Raw genomic sequence first — 16,708 nt, forward strand, 5'->3', positions numbered from 1 at the left:
TACTGTGCTTAGACCCTCATCTATTAACCCTTTTATAACTGGAACGCTGCATGCTAAATGAGAATTAGGGCCTGTTCACATCACCATCCGCTTTCAGTCGGGTGAACCCCGCAACGGAAAGTGAAAGTGAAACCACAGCTTCCGTTTCAGTCACCATTGATATCAATGGTGACGGAAACATCGCTAATGGTTTCCCGTTCGTCACCATTTCGGAAGATTTCCGTTTTTCCGACTGAATCAATAGGGCAGTCGACTCCGGTATGGATTCCGTAGTGATGTGAACAGGCCCTTAATATTTTTTGCTTTTAGTCTTCAACAAAATTGTGGTTTCTTTTTTGTGAGGACGCAAAGGACTTTCATATCATTTAAAATTGGAGCAGATATAAAACCATTTTGTAGGTCTTTTATTTAGGGAAAAAATGGTCAAACACAGGAAAAAAAACAACTAAATTTTGTCATAGGTTTAGGGTAGTTTGTTCAATGAATAATATTTGCCCCAAAAATGAATCCAGGAATTCTCCCGCACATAGTGATGTCATCTGTAACATGACATCACTGTAGCGCTGACAACAAAGAATTTTGTAGATTTAGGTGTATCCCCTATTTAGACGAAGCATCTGTATATGAAGGATAATCATCAGAGTACAGAAATGAATTAGTAATTGGTGGCTGGAGGCAATTTTATGCTTGGGGTTTCATACATTCTGCCTGACGGGAACCTTTTAATGCCCGAGTACCTGACATCCATGTAAAACGCGTTTGCGTCACGCAGAATGTCTAAAATGTATCTATGTGTTCCCTGTTGTCCCCATATACAGATCACAGGTAACAGAGATCGAATGGTAACAGCCCACATCTTCACTGCATCCCGCCCAACCCTCCCTGCAGTGAGGGGATCCCTCTGACATCATTATTGACATCACAGCATTTACTAGCAACTGCCCGAATGCAGAAGAAGCGGCTTCTGAATTCAGGAACGCGGCGCTCAATATAAGCGCTGTATGTACAGTTTTTCAGTTCCCTGTCACAGTACAGGATCGGCTTGTCAATGTGACAGCCAGGTCCTGCCGATGGCACTGCGTGCAGTAGAACACATCAATTTCCGCACATAAATGAATAGCCTGCAGACACAAGGACCAGTCCCTCAGCCTGTTAACTTACAAGGTGTGGGTTGGAAGGGGTTAACCAAAGATCAGCTCTGATCTGATTCTGGAGGACTCGGCAAGTCCGTCTATAACGGCAGGCCATTTATTTCAGTGGCCACCAAGTACTGCTTCACCCTGTGGTGGCGCTGCAGGATAATTGAACACTTGCTTTCAGGTTTTCCAACCAAAGCCATAGGACATCCTGTGAGCACTTTATTTTCAGGGACTCTTAAACAAAAAAGGGAGACAAATCCATGAAGTTGTGTTGGATAACTGCTGTATAACAAATTCCCTAAAGCTGCTCATACACTATAGATAGCTATCCGTCATAGTCCCCCACCCCCATTCAGATGCAACTCGAAGACGGACGTGCATATTTATTTCAATACGAAGCAGCGAATAAAGCCCCTATTACACCAGCCGATACGATGCAGAGAGCGCCAATCAACGAGACAGCTCACTGATCGGCGCTCGCTTGCTCCTGTCACAAGGAGCTAAGTATAGGGACGAGCACTCCTTACTGCGATCACCCGTTCCCATACATTGCTATGATGTCGGCAGATGTGCTGCCGACAACGTTAATATTCCACTTCTCTAAAACTATACGACCAGCAGATGATCGAGCTGATCGCTGCAGTTTACACAGGACAATTATCGGCAACGAGCTTTATATGGACGACCGTTTGCCCGATAATTGTCCAGTGTAAAACCCCCTCATGTCGCTGACAGACACCTCTGTAAGTGGCTTATTTCCCTCGGGAACAAAGGATTGAGCATGCTGAAATCAAAGATGTCTGATCCTTCTCCCCCGCCCCTCCCGACATCTGCTGTCAGGCGAGAATTGGGAGACCCCATACAGGGTCCGGGGTATGGGCTCCTTAACACTTTAACATTCGATTTGGCTTTCTAGAAAATTCTGCCACAAAAAAAAACAAAACATTAAACTCGCTTTTTGTATAAATTTTTTCATATATTATGGACCTGGTCCCTCGAGAAAGGGGATTGACCATTTCATTTTGCCAGCAGAACTACATCGACCTTGTCGGTTTCTCAAATAAAAAAAACAAACAAAGGCAATCAACCGTTCTCCTGGAAATAGCGGAAAAGACATGACAACATAGACAAAAACCCTCCTGCTGCTAAACATGCAAGATGCCAACTGCTAATTCAATGAACAACCAGACCAGGAAAAAAAGTCATTGATACGTGGTGATGTATTGTGGAGAGACGACCCTGGAAGGCCGAGCAGCTGGTCGCTGTGTCAGAGCAAGACAGAAAAACAACCGAACCCAAGAGCCCAAACAAGTTGCTGAAATCGATAGGAAAAAGTTATGTGAGCAGCTAAATGTACATACGGAAACATAAAGGGGATGTAAATAACCCCTTCCAGCAAATGGACGTACGAAAACGTCCTAATCGCAGTCACCTAACCGTAATGGGACGGTCACCACGAGCGCCAGGCCAATAGTGACGGTGGAATCTACAGAGTGACAGCGGGTGGGGAAATAGCTGGGAGCATTTCTTGGAAGAAAGACACATTTTTCAAATCTTGTACAACCCCTTCAGAGATTTCAGACGGCCGTGTTCTGCAGGACTTCGTTCACGGCTCATCTGTGGCCTGGTCTGGGCTTCTATTGATGGGATGGAGATCTGTGGTTCAGCATGAACGACTCTCCAAGGACTGCAACATGGCAGACCAACTTTACCACAGATATCTGTCACGGTCGGTTTGGGGTCACGGTAAGGAGCAGACAGACGTCAGAAAATTGTCTAAGTCAGTCACTAAAAAAACTGGTAATGTGCCAGGAGGAAGACTTTGCCGTCTCGCAAGAAAATCAGGGCGAAATCAAGGTTTGTCCATGCACACCTACGCTACCGCTAGGACTTCAGGAAAAAATTGGTCTTAGATGGAAGAGGCAGGAGAACAAATAGCCTAATGGTCAGTTCACACGTTGCGTAAACACTGCAGATTTTCCGCAAAGCGAAATTCGTTGCGCAAATATAATAGCAGCAAAGTGGATGAGATAAAACAAATCTAATCCACACGCTGCGTAAGTACTGAGTAGAAAAACTGATCAGAAATTGACCTGCGGTGTGGAATTTTAGTCTGCAGCACGTCAATTGTATTTGCGTAAACGCGGCTTATTTGTTGCGGGTTTTCTCCTTTGAATTCAATAAGGAGGTAAATCCCGCAACAAATAGCAGATGTTGCGTATTTTTGAGATGGGTTCGCAGCAATTCCACTGCAAAAAAACCAAAACAAAACTCGGCAGAAAATCTTACACTTACCCAGGTGTCTGGTGTTTCTTCCTCCAGGCCAGCCTCCTGGGATGCCGTTTCATGACCGCTACAGCCAATCACAGGCTGCAGCGGCAGTTACATGGGATGAAACGTCATCCCAGGAGGCCGGCCTGCAAACAGCTAAGCGCTGCAGTTTTCCGCGCGAGAAACTGCACCACAGTTTGGTGCGGTTTTTTTTGCCCAGAATTCCCTGCCGTGCACAGAGCGGATGTGCTGCGTGTTCTTACACAGCGTATCCGCCCGATGTGAACTAATCTAGAAACTGGTATTCTAGTGTACGGAAAAACTAATTTTGTTTAGGTTTTTTTGTGCTTTTGTCTGTAAAACATATTATGATAGTTGGCCATATAACATACAACATCCGTAAATGGCATGGATGGGCTCAGCGTGCTTGGACCTCTTGAAATACCCAAAACAGAGCATTCTGAGGGGCTCAAACCTCTTTGGAATCTCTTCATGCAAAAAAATATGGTAAAGGTTTTTATACATTACCCCCAATATTACTGGTTTAAGAACACAGAATGAGGCTGCCCCCCCAACATGCTTCAAGAGTCATCATCTATACATTAAAGTGTCTTGGTGTCACAATCTCCGCTTTCTCGGAAGTCACTGTCGACAGAGATCACAACCCTACCAATTAAGTAGGATTTATGGGTCATAGATCAGTCGGCACAGACGGACACCTCATTATATCAGCGTGGATGAGGAATTCATTAGACGAGGGAGTATATAGACAGACATTAGTTATCGGACGTTACACGACATGGACACATTTTTGGATATTTCAGCCTCACTCATCGTCAAGAGGTTGACACAATCATCATGTGATCAGTAACACGCTGATCGGATGTAGAAAGAACAGGCTGAATCAATTTTGTTTTTATGGACTAAATTTTTTTTTTCACAGCTATTATCCTATGATCCAGAGAAAGGAGGAACATCCCTTATCAGCTCTTAGACAATTAACTCATCTTGGGAAAAAACATTTCAGTCCCACCCCAAAATATAGAGAATCAGAATAAATCCATGGTCAAATTCCAAAATCTACTACAGATAATTTATAAACTATGTCTTACGAGAAACAGCCAGATTCTTACTATTCAACCATCGCAACATCCTGCGGCAGAGTTCCATAATGTCACCGCTCTTACTGTAAAGAATCCCCATCTAAGATGATGGTGAAACCTAAATAACCTCAATGTACAAATATATTTTTGGACAATACAGAGATCATTCGAATGAACTTTTTACACCTAGGCCTGTAACCATGACAAGAGGAAAGAAGGTTTCACCATCATCAGAGATGGGGATTCTTTACTGTAAAAGCACTGACACTATGGAACTCTCTGCCGCATGATGTTGTGATGGTTGATTAATTTAACAAGTGCAAGAGGGGCCTGGATGTCAATCTTGAACGTAATATTATTACAAGTTATGGGTACTAGGCTTCTGGAGATGGGGCATAGAACCAGGGATTTATTATTTTTGCAAAAATTGGAGTCGGGGATGTATTTTCACCCATATATGGGGCATTTGGCAACTGCCGCATAGGGGTTTCTACTTTCCTCGATTATAGATTGGACTTGATGGACATGCGTCTTCTTTCAACCTTATAAACTGTGTAACCCAGGATCATGAATAAGAGGGCTAAATAAAAATAGATATATTCCAAAAAAAACTCTTCGGGTTGTTATTGGAAACAGACAGGCTTGTCGACAGACACCCCCCTAACAGGTTAGCCAAGCTCCTATAATGCAGTTTTCCCTTACACCAGGTGACTTATGTACCTGGTGTAAACAATTCCCTACCCAGAAGGCAAATCAAACGCGAGCTCAGTGCAGACACAGTCAGCAGGGATTTCAGCTCTGAAGCACAATACAGGCTGTAACTCAGGATCAATACAAGATAATTAGAACGTTCCTAAACATTTTCTGTACATTACTATATGTAAACTGTAAAGGATGTTAAGGAGGTTACGATTATGCCCAATGGAATTATGTATATTACGGTACGTGTGGTCTGCCTGGATTTAGTTATGTCACTTTAGCTGCAGGTCATAGAGCAGATATATTGTAACTGGGTTGGCGCAGATTTTAAAACAAAACAAGGATGTGAAAGCAGAAGAAAGTAAAACGGAATTTCCTCGGGTCAATTGTAAAGTCTAGGATCCCTTTCTACATCAAGGCTATTCTGGGCCACCTACCTGCAGTTTAATCTATATGATAATCTCTTGGTGAGGAGTTCAGTATATAAATAAACACAACAATAGCCCCAGAGCTGCAGATGAGAGCAGAGAGAGGAGCAAGACTGCCAAGGAAAACAATGTGCCTGCATGGCTGGCGCACAACACACGCTACCGCCTGCCAGGCCTGTACCAGCCAAACAAGCTCTCTGAACAGGCAAATTGCTGCTGGATGGGTAATCCTAAATCTGTCTCAGAATGGGCCGTGTGTGATCTGCTCTAACAAGGAGCTAAATGTTTATTCTGCACACAATGAAAGCCACAGAGCATGCAAAGACCGGCTGGAGCAGCTGGGTAAGGTGGGTTTACACGGGCAGATATTTGCCCATAACGAGCTCCATTCGCAGATGGGATTTACCATACAACACTGTGCCGCTATAAACCCCTGCAGGAATACAGCCGGGCCGGGCTCATTTGCAGGTATACAACACCATTTCACATCTCCTAATAAACCGAGTATACGGAAATTAATTCTCATGATGAGAAACCACAAAAAATAGACAAAAACTGATCGTTATATGATCGACAAGATCAGTGGCAGCAACCGTTATACCCACCCAAAGCAAAATAGCAGCACTTAGAACAAAAACCATACACTGTGTTCCAAGGTTTATTATAGAAGTGCCATGTTTTTGACCCATCATGTGATCGGAGATATCTAGGTATGACCCTGCCAGGACCTTCCACTTCAATGACATCCCCATAGAACTACGGTTCACTGCGCTCCTTGGCATGGCTTGTCTACCTGCACATGTTTTGAAGAGTTGCAGCAATTGGGGGGGGGGGGGGCACTCACAGACTGATGGGGATAAAAAGGAAAGGAGAACCCGGGGAACAGGTTAATATAATCACTCAGGCTCGTAATATGAGGAGAGGGACCGGGTGTAGACATTGCAGCTCCATGAGAGGTCAAATCTGGCGCACGTGAACAGGACACCTCGGACGGGTCTGTAGGACACTTACTGTACATGGGCATTCTGGAGCAATGTGAAAACTTTACCACAAGTGTGCAGTGTAGACCACAGATTATACGAGAGCCAATACATCTACAAATCCATAATCCGGATTCCTCTCTTACCTGGAATGTTGTGGATGGTTATTGCGAGGATCAGAAGCATAATCCGTCTCCAGCTGCTTCCCACTTTATTCGGGGAATCTCGGGAGCTCACGGAGGACGGATCCTCGGCCAGGGGAGAATGAACCCCTCTCTTCCTCTGGTACACATCCCCATTCTCTATTTTATCTGCAGGAGACACAAACATGAACAAAAATTTATTAATTTGAACATTAACCATCAGAAGATCTAGTCAGTCAACACATTTTGTTGCATAAAATCAATAAAAATGCAAATTATTCCCAAAACTATAAAAAATATCCCTATCATCAGAGTCAGAACTCCTTAACTCCGGCTCAGGTTTGGGGTCACGTAGGAGCGTCAGCGGGAGGGAACTCCTTGAGGTAAAATGAGGGTTGCTGATTTTTTGAGAAGGTGCAAAGTGAAACAGGAACTTAGGAGGTACTAAGGCCTTATTCGGACGTGTAGAATGGCCGGTTTTCACGTCCGCGTTGCCCCCGTGCGGGGCCCCATGTTCTCAAATCACCATAGACTGAGTCTATGAATGGATCCATGAAAACGGAAGAAAATAGTACACGTTCTATTTTTCAACGCACCCTTCACACGGTCCGTTAAAACAACGGTCGGGTGAGCAGCCCCATTGATATACGTCTCTCCGTGTGACAGACAATGCTTTAACGACCGCCACACGGACGTATAAAACGATCGTCTGAATAACCCCCCCCCCCCCAGGTAGAGGGGCTTGTATAATCAAATTGGTTTCTTTTGGTCTGTAATGTGACCTCACATGCACTGCAGGGTAACCAATAAAGTGATTGGTCAAAGCCCTCACTAAATAAGTGTCGAAGCTCCACCCCATAGACTCAGAGACAGCTACTGACACCTAATAAACATTTCCTGGAAAAGCGGTGCTGGCGTGCCGTGCCCCCCCCCCCTCCCCCAAAAGAGTCCAAATATTACCGAACACAGATTATAAAATGCAAACGGATGCTCTTTAGAGGAATTTTTTTTTTTTTATAAAAAACAAACTTGACTACTGAACAATTGAATTACTTGGATTTTCAAGTGCAGCAATGTTGACCATGAAGAACACTAAACAAAACTGAAAAGATGCAGACATTTATCGAGTGCCTGGTGGGCATCCGACTCCCGCTGATGTATCCAACATGTCTCAATGACCTACAAGACTTTCGTTAAAGCCCCGCTGAGTTAACACATTGGTCTTTAATGTGATTGGGGTGATCTGCAAACAAATTGAACACCCCCCAGATACACAGCTTGGCCCTGAATCCCCATGCACACGACCGTAGTGTTTTTCTGGTCCGCAAATTCCAGGACCGTGTTCCGTGAAATGTCATCCGCAGTTCATCCGTATGTAATCCGCAAAATGCGGATGAAAAAAAAAAAGCCTAGGTAAAACAGGATGACGACAGAACTCATTCCCGGTCGTCGCCTAGCAACATTTCCGCAAATCCGCAAACTGCGGATGACACACGGAGGTGTATCCGCAATTTCCACGGGCCCATTGACTTCTATTGGCATGTCCGCATCGAATTTGCGGCCCGTAATAAGACATGTCCTGAGTTTCTGCGGCACGGATTTGCGGACATGCGGAGACCCGTGAAAACACGGATAGTGTGTATGGGGCCATAGAAATGAATGGGTCCGCAATTCTCCCGTGGATTTGCGGGGGAATTGCAGACGCAAAAACACGGTCGTGTGCATGGGGTCTAAGGCCTCATGCACACGACCGTGTTTTTGCGGCCGCAATTCCCCCGAAAATCCACGGGAGAATTGCAGCCCCATTCTTTTCTATGGGGCCGTGCACACGACCGTAGTTTTTGCGGTCCGTGCACGGCCCGGACCGCAGAAAGAACGGGCATGTCTTATTACGGCCCGGTTCTGCGGTCCGGGCTCATTGAAAACAATGGCGGCGGCGGCCATGTGCATGTCCCGCGATTTGCGGGTGGCCTGCGGCTGACAGTCCGCTGACAGTCCGCAGCCGGCCGACCCGAAAATCACGGCCGTGCACACGGCTACGGTCGTGCGCATGAGGCCTAAGACTAAAACATACATAATTGACAATTTGCAGGATCTTCTCCGGTGCCATGCAGGTCTCATATTAGTCACCTAGGTGAGAGAACCTGGGGATGGTTCTGCAGACTTGGATTGTTCAGGGGTACACGCACATTACCATCACAGCTGATGAGGACATGGGGGAGACACCTCGAGCAGGATTAGAATACCAGTCCTGACACTTTGCGGATGCCTATGACCTATGACGAGCTGTAGACGGCTGTTTCTCCCTAGATCTGCCACAGTTTCGGGGCGTGTGAAGTTGGAACAGACGGTGTTTTGATCCATTGCCAATTACCCTGCCATCCAGGTAACTCGGAGGGGAAATGTGATGCTTCACTTTGCGGCTTCCAATAGACTTGTGTAACCTGCAGACTACGAGCCGGAGGAGATCGGAGACCAGATCTGTCTTTATGGCATTATTTTTGCCAAGGGTCGGATCGGCTTTTTTGCTCATTGTCACGGTATCTTCCCAAAAAACGGAAGGATTAACAAGTTGTGCAGAATGGAGCAGCGACGCCATCATTGATTATACCGCTGCTGGTTTTGAAGATCAACTCCACGGCCACTATCCAGCAGAAATAACATGACCGCTGTTCTGATCATTAGCAGATGGCGCTATTTATGTAATAAGAGTGCAGGGAAGCATCCACTTAATGTCCTCCTTGTACCATTATAGATTCAACAGTATTTTCAAGCTTGATAGTGGCTTTAAAAGCCAGACAGAATGCCTGCCAGTTATCCCACTGATGTATGGCTGCCCGGCTACAAATACATCATTTATTACATTAAGTCAGACACAAAGATTAAAGTTAAGGGAGTTGTCCAGGATTAGAAAAACATGGCTGCTTCAATGGAGCGGAGCTGCAATACCAGACACAACCCATGAACAGGTGTGGCGCTATATCTGGAAGAAAGCAGCCATGGCTTAAAAAGCAATTAAGTGTTTTCATAAGGTTTGGTCCCTTTTATGGGGGGCCTTCTGATAATAACAACAGGAGCAGGACACTACAGGTGATCCGTCTGGGAAAAGGACTGTGTAAGGCCCCATGCACACGACCGTGCCCGCAATCACTGCCCGCAATTGCTGGCACGGCCGGCCGCTGACTGACAGCCGCATTTTCGGGCCGTGCTCCCATACAAAAGTATGGGAGCACGGCCCGCAAAATGCAAAAGAACGGACATGTTCCATAATTCCCGGAACATTTCCACGGCACGGACAACCTTCCGTAGTGCTACGGAAAGGTGTCAGTGTTCAATGAAAGTGAATGGCTCCGTTTTTGCGGACCGCAATTGCGGTCCACAAAAACGGAGGTTTTTTACGGTCGTGTGCATGGGGCCTTAGTCTGAATGCATTAAGTTTTCTGTGCATGGAGGAGGGGTAGACAAAGATGTTATGAGCCAGTTTGCTGCATACGGCCATGTAGAAGACCACTGATAACTAGAATAATCCACTGTACTCTAAAGTGGAAACTGGACCAATGGCATTTCAAAAAAGGGATGATGTCCCAATGGGCAAATAGGGGGTGAATGCTGTGCAAGTGGGAAACCAGGGATGGCCCAGGAGATCTGGGTCCAATAGGCAATCACAGTGGTTCACAGGACAACCATGGACAGAGTCATCAGATGGGGGGTGGAGGCCGGGAAGATGATGGCTGCTCATGGTAATGGCAGGGTGAATTTCTCTGCATTGGTTTGTCCTCTGGAGCGTCTAGTTTCTCTGCAGCATCTCCAGGCCATTGAGTACATACTAAGTATACCGTCATTTGTTTCCTTTCAGGTGACTTGTTAATGGAGCGCTGAAACTTTTCTCTGAATACATTGGATTTCAATTACATTGTGCGCTCTCAGCCATGGACTTCTTCATTTAGACATGACAGGGACTTAATGAGCTGTTCACACTGCAAACAGCTGAATATGTTCTCGGTATTGAGCCTCCGGTGGCCAGGAAACGCAAAACCTCAGGCATCAAGGGAGTTCTAATACAGGATAGGGAACTTAAAGTTTACCTTTTTGTGGACAAAATACTTTTGACCCTCACATTTCTTTGCCCAACCCCCTCCCTATGTCCTTTTTCGAACGCATTGCGGCAGTCAAAATGACCTTTTTGCCTACATTGTTGTATTATTTCCAGACACTACCGGTGGCTGTACGCATGAGGGAACTGGGGACAAGGCAATCCTCTATTCTTATGTTTATATGGCAGTCCGGCAGACACTGAATCCCCAAGTCGGTCTGCTTGGTTAGTAAATCTTGTGGGGGGTCTATCCGTGCCTGACATTGTGAAGCATTACTGCCGGCTCATCTCTGTTGCATCCCCTTAGAGCACATACAAAGTGAACTGAAAAACTGTGGATAGCACCGATTCTCTACTATGGGGAGATCCCGTTGCCTTGCCCTCTTCTGGTCTCTTGGGTCCAATGCGATTCCAGATAGAGGTCAGGCAGCAGTGAAAACAGTGTTTTTCGTTGACATCGGACTGCCCTCCCTTGACATCCGTATTATATGCCCCTTACATCTCAGGGGCATTTTCCTCACAGGTCCACCTTTGGCCAGGGGGCGGATGTCTTCCATTTGGCTGATACGGTTAATCCCCTTACTCTTGATTTTCACCAACACCATGCTATCCCATCTTCTGCATATTTTCATTATGTACAATTAAGACATAATACGCTATACTGCTCTCCCCGGATAACATCGCTCCGCCTGCCCATATATACGTGACTAAACGGGAGACTATATTAGGCACGCACCTGCTCTGTGGCAGATTACATGGTCCAAAGCTGCAAAGACGTCAATTTTCACAACATATAAAGAGAACCAATATAAAATCCTTATGTTTTGGTACCATACCTTTTCCCTTTTGCACAGTTTTAATCCGAACACCCCCTCTACGTGCTGGAGATGCCGGACTCATGAGGGCGCCCCCCTCCCACCCCATAGTCACAGCAGCTCTGCCTGGCCCCCCCCCCCAGTAGTCACAGCAGCTCTGCCTGGCCCCCCAGTAGTCACAGCAGCTCTGCCTGCCCCCCCCCCCAGTAGCTCTGCCTGGCCCCCCCAGTAGCTCTGCCTGCCCCCCCCCCAAGTAGTCACAGCAGCTCTGCCTGCCCCCCCCAGTAGTCACAGCAGCTCTGCCTGCCCCCCCCAGTAGTCACAGCAGCTCTGCCTGGCCCCCCCCCCAGTAGTCACAGCAGCTCTACCTGGCCCCCCCAGTAGTCACAGCAGCTCTGCCTGCCCCCCCCCAGTAGTCACAGCAGCTCTGCCTGCCCCCCCCCCACAGTAGCCACGGCAGGTACCTCCCACTTGCCCAGTAGCAGCATATATTTGACCACTAAAAACCGATGGGAACATTACAGTATGTGTACTTTCTGGTATACAAACATATAGGTCAGATATATAAGGTGATCGCCAAACCCTGAACAATTTTACCAATTGAATGCAAGCCATAACTACAGCCATGACATTGACACGTGTCCCAGTTTATTTTTTTTTAAATTCCACCTCCTGTCTGACCTTTCCCAGGTCACACTCATCAGAGTAAATAATCCTAATATAAATTTCATCATTATCAAACTTCTATCTATACCAGTATCTGTAATATGTGACCGTTCTGAAACTACAACTACCACAATCCTTCCTGCTGGCAGTTGTAGTTTCCACAGGCTGCAGTACTATAAACCAATCATGCATTGGTTCGGAGTAACCCATGTTATATCAATACTCTGCCGGCTGGATACCTCGAGCTGATCGCGACCAGCGTCATTCCTTACAAGAAATATTAGTTTTAAGTTTGCTTTTAATAATAAAATTACCCTTTGACTCTTGGGTTATCCCTTTATTACAACCAACAAAAGTAGGCATACATTGCTGTACCGTCCTACAGTCCCATTACGTGTTGATCACACACAGATATACCCTTTATAGCTCCATCAATTAATATGCCCGAAAGGTTTATACACAAATAGAAGTAAACTATTAATTATGAGGATTATCTGCAGCGAATAGATCATCTGCCTGTTCACCCCTTCACCACCAGCAGCTGACAAAAGTGCAGCAATGTAAGGCGAGGGCTAAACAGCGACACGACATCCCCCGATAGTCACAGTAAATGGTGATCGCACTGCAATTTCCATGGAAACTTTTGAACCTATTCTGGAATAGCGGATAGAAGGGAACATATACAGAAGACAGAATTTTATGTTTCAACGGGTACCAGTGCTGTAGTGGGCAACCCTGCAGTTTAGAGGGGTTGTCCAATTTTAGAAAACTGGGAGTTAGGGAGTTAAAAGAGGTGTGGGTCCCGTAATCACAATCCTCATCTCTCAACCTGTGAGGAGTGGTTACAAAGAGCGTCTCTCGCTCTGGAGGAGCTGTCCTGTATTATACAGACAACACATTGATATAAAAGTGCATTGTGTAATACTTAATTTCCCCTGTGGTGGTGCTGCAGGGAAATTAAACACTTTCTGCCAGGTTTCCCCAGAGATCACAGATGATCGCTGGAGGTCCCAACAGAGGGACACTTTGTAATCTGCTTATTGTTAAGGGACCGTCTAACAAGTAGGGTTTGTACATAGCGGAAAACCCTTTTTAAAAGGAAGAAAAACAAAAGGACGACATTGCATTACAAATTTGCAGATCGTATAGCAATTGGGAATATTCAGGGCTTTTAATTAGGCTTTATTGGGGTGGTGTTTTTTTAATTAGCAGGGCTGTCGAGAAGGAGAGAACACAAGGTTTGTTTGTTTATTTGTTGCTTTTTATGGGATAATGTAACTTTATTCTTATAAATTCTACTCTGGGAGTAGAGAGAAGACAAGACGAATACCATGAGCCGGAGACAGAATAAACTAAGAACCTAGAACATTCACTTACCAACTCAAGGATATGGAGGGAGATGATAAATTAGCACTTTGCTCGTGATGCCGGAGACTCACATGCTCCAGGAGTGTAGAGTTTTTAGTCTGAAGGTTTTAAGACTTCACACAAGGTACAACCGCTAAAATCTCTCAAGTGGCAAAGAGAGTGTAAGCTCCCGTGCTGGTTACTGCCGGCTAACACGTGGCCGCTCACTTCCTGATCGCATAGCAGGAGAATAGATGTCATTATGGGGACATTACAACCTAGAAATATTGGACTCAATTCATATATAATTTACTGGATGGTGGTGGCACACGGGCAACATTATACAAATCATGAATTAATCTGAACAGAATGTATTTTGTTAAAAGGGGTTATCGGAGCTTATGACAAACACTAAAAAGTTCCTATATGTGGATGAGCGCTCACAAGATGCTGCCACCATAAACTTAGTAGTAGTATTTTTCATTACGTGCAATACTTTTGCTTTTATTTTGCTAGGGCTTGATGTAAAGGAGTGCAGTACCCATGACTCCGCTCCTCACAAACATTGCCTATATTTACAGCTACCTGCATGCCACACTATTTCAAGGGTTAAGGTAGTGCTGTAGTTACGCGCTGTCTGCTGCTCACTAAATGTACACTAGCTGCCAAGCATGTGAAACACTATCCCTCCAGAAACAGACAGGAGGAAGTACAAGGATCAGTGGAGATGTGCAACAGCCCATACTAGAGGAAGGGGACAAGGATGTCACACAAGCAGGAGATAAAGACCAGGAGCATGGTCGTGCAGGAGACTGGCTTACAATTTATTTATGTTTTAGCTACAGACAATACATTAGTGACTAATCTTACTACAGTTACACCAGTCACACGTGATTTTTAAAGATCGGAAAACCACTTTAAAAAATCTAGGGAAAGGAGAGCGGGAACAACGTATGACAGTCAGTACGGCGTAATGTCAGACAAAAATACCTTGTAGAATATGTAAAGGCCATTTATACGAATAGCAATGGGGAGAATAATTATGAAGAGCGATACATCAACTATAAAAAACAACAAAGAAACACACAGCTAATGGCAGAGTTTTTTTTTTTTTTTTTCAGATGGCCGTAATGTAGATGCATTTTAGAGTCTGTATGATCAACCGAACTTAGATCCCCATAGGGTCCTGTAGGATAGTCCCGAGTGTTGCAGCCGTAACATGGACAATAAAAAGTGGCTGCATTACGGATCTGTGATACCGCGTCCACCGCCTGCTATGAGCCCATATAGTACCAATGCGTGTCTACGATTCTGCATGCTCCATTGGACGTATTCCAAAAGAGGCACCAAGTGCGTAATAGACAAATCAGGGGTGTGCACCACCATAAAAAAAAAAAATAAGGGGTACCCTTTCTCCAGGTCGGTGGATCATGGCCATCTTCCCTTCATTAATTGGAAGTGTTGGATGACTATCAGTGAAGAGCACCAGTCCATCACTTTTTACAATGGTACCAAGGACCAATTACAGAACAATGGTGTAAATTACTACGTATCAGATTGATAACAAGACACAAGCCTTGTCCCCTCCCCCACTGATTGTAAGCGGCCATATATTTGCAGTACACGAGTAACCTCTGGCACTAAATACTGCTAACTACTAAATGCCCCCATTGAAAGTGCCGTCAGCAGTATAGATCTAGGTCAGGAGGTCATTCCAGGACAAATGAAATTGATGGAACTGTTCATTATGTAAAATTAAAAAGTAAAACAGCACACAGAGGCTCTAAGATAATTGAAGGGAAAGAGAAGCGGCGCCTCGAGTGACTACTTATCCCCGTTATTGAAAAGACTGTGGAAAATAAAAGTAACCGCGGTCGTAATGTAATGAGTTTGTCACGTTGACTGATCGCTTTGTAACAGTAAAAGTATGTGAGCGCCAATCAATGGATCATCTTAAAGACGGATGTTAACGAGCGCGGATGATGGGACAGCGGCTGATATTATTGGTTGTATAAAAAGCTGAAAATAACCAGCAACGCTTAATAGGATATCCACCACTTCCTTCAAGAACAGGAATAAAAAAACTAAAACATATTTCCCCAGAGACCTCCATTAATCCACCACCCTCCTGAGTTTACAGCATGTAAACACGAGGTTTTGGGGAAGGGGCAGAGCACTGTGTGTCTTGTCATGAAGCAGAAAACTCCACTAGCTGCTTTATCTGCAATGGAGACCAAGCAATACAAAGTCCTGCCCCCTTCGCTAAGAGCCGCCCCCTTACTAGCTGACGCATGGAGAATCGGGAAGTGAAGGATTCCTGTGTTTCCTGTTCCAGAATGAAATACGGCTACGTTTTTTGCTTTTTCCGCTTCATTCATTTCCTTCTTATGGATCTTCCTCAGGAAGTTATTTTTTTCTTATGCAGCGTAGTGGATTGACTATCAGGCAACATTTCCAAGATGGCCGTAGAGATTAAGTAAAAGGTCTGCCATACAAAAAGGGTCAACATTTTTGTACCGCTTTAGGGTGAATTTTTCTTTGGACAAGCAATTTTTCTTGAAGCCGACAAATATTGGGTAAAGATTGGTTGGATTTTTATCAGTGACTACCAACTCATCCTGATGAAGAACGAGGAATGTGAAAGACAAATAAGGACGTTTTTGGAATGATTGTTCGCAATTTGTGTGGCGTGGTCCACAGAGAAGAGTAGTTTGTTGTTGTCTTGGTGATCGACCAATCGTCGATGAACACCTATACCGTCCTCCTCTATATAAAAGTTCTGGCATCCAAAGTAACGGTATAGTTACATGTAGCGATTAAGTTGCAGTTAAAAAACGCATAATAAAAATCTAAAAAACGACATGTGTTTTTACTGCAAAATGATGCGGTTTGAAGTGCACCAGATCAACGTAAAAACGCATGCGTTTTTGATGAAGTTTTCAATGTACCTCAACTGCTGTGTGTGAATATACCCTTATTGCTGGACCACAAGAGTCTGTCCTCAGTCTCCGACCACCTAATGAG

The 16,708-nt window shown here is 45.0% G+C and overlaps 1 protein-coding gene across 8 annotated transcripts in view; it reads right to left on the minus strand.

The window, feature by feature from the left end:
- The window catches only part of SLC39A11 (solute carrier family 39 member 11), a 367,218-nt gene that overhangs the window by 52,840 nt on the left and 297,670 nt on the right, over nt 1–16,708 (minus strand). For all 8 annotated transcript variants that reach the window (XM_075845738.1, XM_075845737.1, XM_075845744.1 and 5 more), the window contains one exon: nt 6,767–6,931. In XM_075845738.1, coding sequence (XP_075701853.1) covers nt 6,767–6,931 — 165 coding nt within the window. The remainder of the gene's footprint in view (nt 1–6,766; nt 6,932–16,708) is intronic.

This window comes from Rhinoderma darwinii, chromosome 13 (genome assembly GCF_050947455.1).
Source record: "Rhinoderma darwinii isolate aRhiDar2 chromosome 13, aRhiDar2.hap1, whole genome shotgun sequence".
NCBI lineage: Eukaryota > Metazoa > Chordata > Amphibia > Anura > Rhinodermatidae > Rhinoderma > Rhinoderma darwinii.